At 40.2% G+C, this 9,078-nt stretch overlaps 1 protein-coding gene across 1 annotated transcript in view; it reads right to left on the reverse strand.

Annotated features, from left to right (window-relative positions):
• PKP2 (plakophilin 2) overlaps positions 1 to 9,078 on the reverse strand; it is a 102,827-nt gene that overhangs the window by 61,766 nt on the left and 31,983 nt on the right. Inside the window, exon 4 of the mRNA XM_011967592.1 lies at positions 4,415 to 4,622. Coding sequence (XP_011822982.1) covers positions 4,415 to 4,622 — 208 coding nt within the window. The remainder of the gene's footprint in view (positions 1 to 4,414; positions 4,623 to 9,078) is intronic.

Below are 9,078 nucleotides of genomic sequence, written 5' to 3' on the forward strand. Positions count from 1 at the left end.
AGGCAGGTGGATGATGAGGTCAGGAGATCGAGATCATCCTGGCTAACATGGTGAAGCCGGGTGTGGTGAGAGGGGCACCTGCAGTCCCAGCTACTCGGGAAGCTGAGGCATGAGAATCCCTTGAACCTGAAAGGCGGAGGTTGCAGTGAGCAGAAGTCGCACCACTGCACTCCAGCCTGGCCAAAAAGAGTGAAACTCCTTCTCAAAAAAAAAAAAAAAAAAAAAAAAAAGACTAGAGAGGAAGGGTCAAACAGGAGCGAGGAAGAGCTCTCTGATGAGAGTCTCAAAGACTACAGAAATGAGTCATCACGTGCCTCAAAAGTAGGCAGGATGACAGCAAAACACTCAGATACAACTAGGTTCAAACCTGGGCTTTGTACTTTACTATTTATACAACCTTGGGCAATTAACCCCTCTGAGTCTCATACTGATCATATGTAAATCACCAATTATGCTTCCACCTCTTATGGAGTTGTCAGGAGAAACTGGATAAAAAAAAAGAAAGCCCTAGCTTAGTGACCAACACATAATAGAGGTTCAGAAAAAAAAAAAAGGTCTAAGAAATAGACCAGTAAGATTCACATATATACTTACTTTCTTTGTGTTTCTAAACAAAGATATAAACATGTCTATATTAGGTTAACAATTTATTTCCGAGGCCCAGAAAGCCCTTATTTAGCTCTTCTATTAGTAGAGCCACAGGGAGTAATTTAGAAGGATTTGTATCAAATGTTCAAATGTCTGTTCGGTTCAATTAGCATGTAATGAACACCCTCCAGGAGGGATGTTTGGCTTATACTAGAAATCCTGGGTGCTGTACAATCAACTTCCATTTATCAACTCTATAGCTGATCTAATGATGCCTGAATGGTTTCATATGGAATCAACATCACAGAATGTTCTCTGATGTTAGTCTCCTATTGCCTATGCAGGAGAAGAGGAACCGTGCTTCAATGGCTTGTTCCCTTGACACATGCAAGCACACATACATGTCCCAAGCTTTCTAACTACCAGGCACCCTAACTCCAAATCACGCTATTTTCCATGTTTCCTCTAAATGACTGGCAGCTAGCTTCTTTCTGCCTCTTTGCCTTGCTAGTGATGCTCACTTTGCCAGGAATAACTTTCATCCTCCTTCAAAACACCAATCCAAAGCCTATTCCTCTTTTAAGGTCCACAATGAAACATAACCCCATCAGGAAATGCTGTCTATTGCTGCTTTTGCATTACAACACAATTGAGAATTGCTACTGAATCTGTATGACCTACAAAGGCTAAAATGTTCACTGTCTTACCCTTTACAGAAAATGTTTGCTTACCTCTGCTCTATGTGAATGGAGGTAAGTGGTGAACTTTTCCAGGGGCTATAAAACTAGTAGATGGAGAAACAAAATCCAATGTGGGTGCAGTGGTGTGTCCCTGTAGTCCCAGCTACTCAGGAGGCTGAGGCAGGAGGATCTCATGAGCCCAGGAGACCAGCCTAGGCAGCACAGTGAGATCCCCATCCTTTAAAAAAACAAAAACAAAAACAAAAACAAACCCAAATCCACACGCTTCCTAGGATGTGATTCTCAGTGCCCGACCTCTGAAAGCTGCTCTGTAAATGTTGGTTAAATGAATGGAATCACTTTTAATTTCTACAGGCATTTTACTACAAATCATGGATATGAAAAGAAATCCCTCATGGGACATGACAAAATGCTGGCAAGAGGGTAGCACGGTACTAGCCAGGCGCGGTGGCTCATGCCTGTAATCCCAGCACTTTGGGAGGTGGAGGCAGGAGGATTCCCTGAGGTCGGGAGCTCGAGACCAGCCTGACCAACATGGTGAAACCCTGTCTCTACTAAAAATACAAAAAATTAGCTGGGTGTAGTGGTGAGTGCCTGTAACCCCAGCTACTTGGGAGACTGAGGCAGGGAGAATTGCTTGAACCCCGGAGGTGGAGGTTGCAGTGAGCTGAGATCGTGCCACTGCACTCCAGCCTGGGCGACAAAGCAAGACTCCATCTCAAGAAAAAAAAAAAAAAAAAAAAAGAGAGTAGAGAGAGTAGCATGGTACCTCACATAGTTTTATAAAATTAAAATACATCAGAATTTAAAATGTGATATTTAGCAATATGGATACAGCTGGAGGTCATTATCCTAAGCAAATTAATGCAAAAACAAAAAATCAAATACTACATATTCTCACTTACAAATGGGAGCTAAACATTGGGTATACATGGACATAAAGATGACTAAAACAGGGAGGAAAGGATGGGGGCAAGGGTTGAAAAACTATCTATTGGGTACTACACTGAGTACCTGGATGACAGGACCATTCGTACCCCAAACTTCAGCACCACACAATATACCCATGTGACACACTTGCACATGTAACCCCAAATCTAACATGAATGTTGAATTTTTTAAAAATGTGATATTTTAAGATACAAAGCGAGTAGAGACAATGACAAAGTCTTTATAGAGAAATTAAACCTATGGTATAACTAAATGAATAAGGTAGAAGAGCAAAATATATTCAATTCAATTTAAAACAGTATTTGTGGAGTACTTCCTTTAAAAGTATTTACCAGAACACTGTCAACTATTATACATAGTTAATTTAAAAAAAACCTCTTCTATGATATATACTCTTTGAGCATTTGTTTCCTCATCTATAAAACTGACATATAACACCTGATAATATCTAGAAACCCAAGGTTTTTGTGATAATTAAATTAGAAACTGTATGTACATCTCTGAGACGCTGAAGATATTTAATAAAAATTTACTGATGATTGCACTCAGTTATGCCTCCTGCAATCTTTTTAAATTCTTTTGAGATAAGGTCTCACGCTGTTGCCCAGGCTGGAGTACAGTGGTGCAATCATGGCTCACTGTACCAAACTCAACCTCCTGGGCTCAAGCAATCCTCCCACCTCAGCCTCCCAAGTAGCTGAGACTACAGGCACACACCACTACCACGCCTGGCTAATTCCTTATTTTTCGTACAGACAGGGTCCCACTGTGTTGTCCAGGCTGATCTTGAACTCCTGGGCTCAAGCAATCCCCCTGCCTTAGTCTCCCAAAGTGCTGGGATTACAGGCATGAGCTACTGCACCCAGCCCCTCCTTCACTCTTTGTACTGTGTGCAGGGAGCACAAGTGGAGAGCTGATGGTGATGGCAGGGAGCGTGATTTTTCTGGAACATCAATAAATCATTTTCTCTTTTATCATATGACTGTTCATTTAAATGAAACTAGCCCCTTCTCTTCATGCTTAGAGGACATATTACTAACACTGCTGTTTTAATTCTATCTGATTAGTCCATCTCTCCAATTCATTGCATAAAAAGGAGACATTTGCTCAAATCAGTATTTGAACAAAAATGTGAAGTAGACAATTAAAAAAACAAACATATCCAGTTACTCTTCTTTCTTTAAGGTTGCAGTGAGCTAAGGCATCTGGCTGGGGTGCAAATGTGTTACGTTCTACAATGTTCAGTAAGCACTACCTGTTATTTGTTTTTTGGTACTGAGAGGAGTCCAGATAATGGAAAGATTGGAAAAAACAGCTTCTAATATTTGATTAATTTGATTAAATTGATTCTCCACATGGGAAAACTACGTGACTCTCCATTTCATTTTTTTTCTATAGATCCAGCAAGCCAGTTGTTGAGCAAATAATACGAACAACTGAGTGTGATTCTTGTCAGTTTTCTTTAGAAGGTTTAGGACACCTGGGTAACAGTGAAACCCTACATGTTCTTAAACTACAAAGTGGGCTGTTAGTGAATTTAAGCAGAATTTTTATTACAGTGAGTCTTGTCAAGTTGTTTTAAAGACATTTAGTCAAAGGCGCATAGAGTTCCTAATTAAGAATATCAAGCAAAAGCCGCAGAACATTTTCCCTTTCAGAAAAAAGGAATTCAGGCTGGGCGCAGTGGCTCATGGCTCATGCCTGTAATCCCAGCACTTTGGGAGGCCGAGGCGGGCGGACGAGGTCAGGAGTTCGAGACCAGCCTGGCCAACATGGTGAAACTAAACTTTAGTAAAAACATGGTCTCTACTAAAAATACAAAAATTAGCCGGGTGTGGTAGCATGTGCATGTAATCCCAGCTACTAGGGAGGCTGAGGCAGAATTGCTCAAACCCCAGAGGCGGAGGTTGCAGTGAGCCAAGATTGTGCCACTGCACTACAGCCTGGGTGACAGAGCAAGATTCTGTCTAAAAAAAAAAAAAAAAAAAGGAATTCAAATATGGCTCAAATCTGGAGTCTAAGCCAGCAGGTAACCATGTTCCTTTAAAGCCATCTATAGCATAACAATGAGCCCATCAATCATTTGCTCCAGGAAACTTAAGAAAAAGAGATGACGTAAGGCATCTGGCTGGGGTGCAAATGTGTTACGTTCTACAATATTCAGTAAGCACTACCTGTTATTTGTTTTTTGGTCTCCAAGTCTCTGGTTTGCTTCAGCACCTGGAGCAGCCGAGGTATCCCATTTAGTTCAGCCACCTCCAATTTGTTGTCATTGTCTTCAAATACTAAGTTTCTCAAGGCCCCACACACAGCTCGCTGAACGTCTTCATTCTGAACTTTTAGGAGCTGCAGAAGCTTGGGGATGCCACGAAGCTGGTTAACCTGGGGAAGAAGTAGATGCACATTTCTAATATTAATTTTGATGTGGCATCAAGACATCTAATGTAATACAAACAGATGAAGTTTACTGATGCTGATTAGAACCTTTCTTCATCAACAACTATGTGTAGCACAACTGAGATTCTTGTAGAATATACCCCAGCTATAAGGCAGTTATCTGTCATCAAGGAACTTACAGTAAATTCAGGAAGTTAAGACTGAAACCTATGAAATAATTGAAGGGGAAGATTAAGTGATAAAGGGTGCATAGGTACTAGTTAAACAAAGTTAAGTGATAAAAGCTTGGAGCATAATAAAAATGAAGAGAATTGGGAATCTAGGCAGTAAGGGAAGTTTTATTAAAGAATCCAGAATTACGTATGTTTTTTCCTAAGACAAAACTTTATAGTCCATATAAAATGAATAGCATCACTTTCATTAACAGAAGTAAAAATGCATTTACTATGTCAACCTCAGTAGTAATGCAAACTAACCCTAAATTCTTATATTCAATTGCATTGAGTATTTTAAAAGACTTATAAAACCTATGCAAGCAGTTTAAGCAGATAAAATAACTTTACACTTTTAAATGTGTGATTTAAAAAATATTCCTTCTCTCCAAATACGTAAGAAAGCGCATGCTATTAGAGAAAGGGCACAACCACCAATGGGAAACAAATTGATGGTTTAAATTTTGAAACCTATGGGTGTTTAAGAAGAGGCCAAATAATCCTAATCTAAACAAGGAGATTTCCTGTTTTAGTCTGAAAATATTATCTAAAGAAATTAAAAGGCAGACACAGTGTTGGTGAAATGAAACATTAGGTTGTAGACTGAAGGCTTTCCTTCTCTTAGGCTTCCATTCACATTTGATTTTGAAACTTTTAATTTGCCAAGAGCAGTTGGTAAAGATCTCATTTTCACTATCTTAATGCAGAAATTTTGAGGAAGTAAGTTTTCATGAATGGGCATGAGCTTCCCTTTCAGACGAAGCTTGTCACTTAGCAAGGACACCCTAACTGCCAGCAGTTTATGCTCAGCAGAGAGCTGCATGCCTGGCTCGGGGCAGATTTGCATATTTTCTATGTATCAAACTCTAGCCTCCCTTTCATAGACAGATAAATGGTATTTAGGACACAGGCTCCAGTATTACATATTCTTTTGACAGGACTGGAGAAAAGTCTAGAAAGGTGGAAATAAGTATCAGAATTGTAAAACAATATAAATAATAAAAGTAATAGCCACAATAACAACCACAATCATTATAATAAAGCAAAAATTACAACTCCTCTCCCTCCTACTTCTAACATTAAGAAGTGTCAGTATAGTGTCAGGAGTTTTATATACATTATCTAATTAATAGATTGCAAGAACCTTAAGAAGAAAGTACTCTTGATTCCTTTAAGGCTTCACTGGACATAACAAGGAATAAATACTTCCACTTGCTGACTGCCTTCTGAGGAGACATTTGCTGAACAAGAGACAGATGGGAGAGTGGCCGCAGCAATTCTGTTGGACTGTGTCTAAAGCCATTTAAATGCATGATAAAGATTTCTTAGCTGGCTGGGTGCGGTGGCTTATGCCTGTAATCCCAGCACTTTGGGAGGTCGAGGTGGGCGGATCACGAGGTCAGGAGTTCGAGACCAGCCTGGCCAACAAGGTGAAACCCCGTCTCTATTAAAAATAAAACATTAGCTGGGCGTGGCAGTGCATGCCTGTAATCCCAGCTACTCAGGAGGCTGAGGCAGGAGAATTGCTTGAACCCGGGAGGCGGAGCTTGCAGTGAGCAGAGATGGCACCACTGCACTCCAGCTCGGGCGACAGTGTGAGACTCCATCTCAAAAACAAACAAAAAAGATTTCTTAGCTGTCAAGTAAATCTGGTCCAACAGATTATTTCATCACTTCATCTATTCCTATTACAGGCTGAGTATCCCTTATCTGAAAATCTGAAATCTGAAATACTTCAAAATCTGAAACTTTTTGAATGCTAACATAATGCTCCAAGGGAGTAATTCAGATCTTGGATTTTTGGATTGGGAAGGCTCAACCAATGTAATGCAAATATTCCCAAATCTGAAAAACCCCAAATTCAAAATACTTCTGGTCTCAAGCATTTTGGATAAGTGACACTTAACCTGTATTATACTTCCTTAAAAGCAAAAAAAAAAAAAAAGAAACACACACACACACACACCACAATTTATGTTAAAACAATCTGTAATTCACATTTCCCTAATTCCCTAATTTTTATTTCATGGTAAGGTTTTAAGGTAAATTCATACTATCTCTTTTTTTTTTTTATACAGAGTCTCACTCTGTCGCCCAGGCTGGAGTGCAGTAACATGATCTTGGCTCACTGCAACCTCTGCCCCCGAGTTCAAGCAATTCTCCTGCCTCACTCAGCCCCCCTAATTGCTGGGATTACAGGTGTGCGCTACCACGCCCAGCTAGTTTTTGTATTCTGAGTGGAGATGGGGTTTTGCCATGTCGGCCAGGCTGGTCTCAAATTCCTGACCTCAAGTGATCCACCTACCTTGGCCTCCCAAAGTGCTAGGATTACAGGGGTGAGCCACTGCACCCAGCCGGCTTCCTCCTTTTAATAAGTTAAATTACAGAAAGAAAGGCCTTGACTGGCAAAATAGCACTGTGGGATATATACCCGTGTCTTCTGGGTGAACCCTGTTATTCTGTTACCATGCCACATTGCCTGTTTTTAGGTTTTTGAGAAAATATAAGTTTACAATATAAATTCACACTGTATAAGCTACATGAATGCCAGATATACCAAATCTTCCCAGTAGCAGTATACATATCAGATGCAAAAACAAAATCCTATTTGTCCTGAGGTACTTTGGCAGCTTTAGACATATTTTATTAACTTAATTCTTAATTTATAAGTTGTCTTCTTCAAAATATGATGGGAAATGGCTTACTGGCCATATTGTATTTCAAGCTGCAATCATAGAATTAGTACAAAGTGACATATGGAAGCCTCCCCAGCTCAGAACAGCTCCCTTACCCTGTCACCTTTATCACCTTGGCTTTCAGCACTTGCTCTAGCCCGGAAAGAGAGAACTACAGACACAGCAGTGCTCCGATAAAGGCTGAAATCTGGCTACAGCTCTACTTACTGTATAACTTGACTCCCTAGTGTCTGGTACTTATCCCAAGTTTAAAAATAGGCTTTAGTTACTTTCATCGATTTTATCAAGTAAATGGATATAAATCCTGCTTAAACGCAAAAAGTTAATGACCTTCTCCTTGCATTTAACTAAAAGATGGTAGGTGATGAATCCTATCCACAGTAGGACCAATGTCAAATATGCTGCTCTTGTCCTTAACATTCAGGGAAGCAGCTGGGACCAGAGAGGTTTGATGAGTTTCCCAATTATACTGAATCCTCGGGGTATTTTTCCCTCCTTTGGGAAAAGGAAAAAAGAAATAGACTAACATGCATGTTTCAGAACTTCAAAAAAGTTATCATTTGAGTTGGTTTCTAAATACATGAAAGGGCAGAGTCACATATGAGAATCTTAACTCTCTCTGTGGCTTTATTCTGATTATCTTTCCTGTCAATTATAAAATAAGTAAATGACGAGGACTTCTGGTTGCAAATAAGTACAGGGAACACACGGCCTCTGCTGAGGCAAAGGCTCTGTCCAGCCCCGGAGCCTTTGCTCTCACTTCCTCCTCCTGTCTGGAAGGTTCAGTCCACTCCGCCTCTCTTCCAGCAAAGCCCTATTCATCCTGTGGGATCCAGCTCAAATGTCACCTCCTCTATGAAATGTCACTCCCTTTCTCTGCTTTCCCTCCCATTAGAATTAATCACTCCCTGTAAATTGACATAACCTTTCAGGAAGGCAAGTGGCAATATGTGTCAAAACTTTTAAAATATTCACTTCTAGTAACCTTTATTGGGAAACAATGTGAAATGAAGACACAGACTAACATGCAAAAATAGTGACTACTTCTTTTATAATAGCAGAAAATAAGAAACCATGAATATCCAGCAGTGGGGGAAGACTGGTTGATAGTTGTCACATACCCATATGTTGAGGTATCCACAGGTGAGGCAGACCTGACAAAGACACTATTAGCCACACAGTTCCCTCACTAGTCAAATGGGAATTACTGTGTAAGATGAGCAATTACATGTCAGGCACATAGCAGTCACTCAATACAAGGTTGCAACTACCATCACCTTTAACAAGTTAACTGAAACTGGCCATCAGAGAAATGCAAATCAAAACCACAATGAGATACCATTTCATACCAGTTAGAATGGCAATCACTAAAAAGTCAGGAAACAACAGTTGCTGGAGAGGATGTGGAGAAATAGGAACGCTTTTACACTGTTGTTGGGACTATAAACTAGTTCAACCACTGAGGAAGACAGTGTGGCGATTCCTCAAGGATCTAGAACTAGAAATACCATTTGACCCAGCCATCCCATTACT

The sequence above is a fragment of the Mandrillus leucophaeus genome, unplaced genomic scaffold (genome assembly GCF_000951045.1).
Source record: "Mandrillus leucophaeus isolate KB7577 unplaced genomic scaffold, Mleu.le_1.0 Scaffold802, whole genome shotgun sequence".
In the NCBI taxonomy this organism is placed as follows: Eukaryota; Metazoa; Chordata; class Mammalia; order Primates; family Cercopithecidae; genus Mandrillus; species Mandrillus leucophaeus.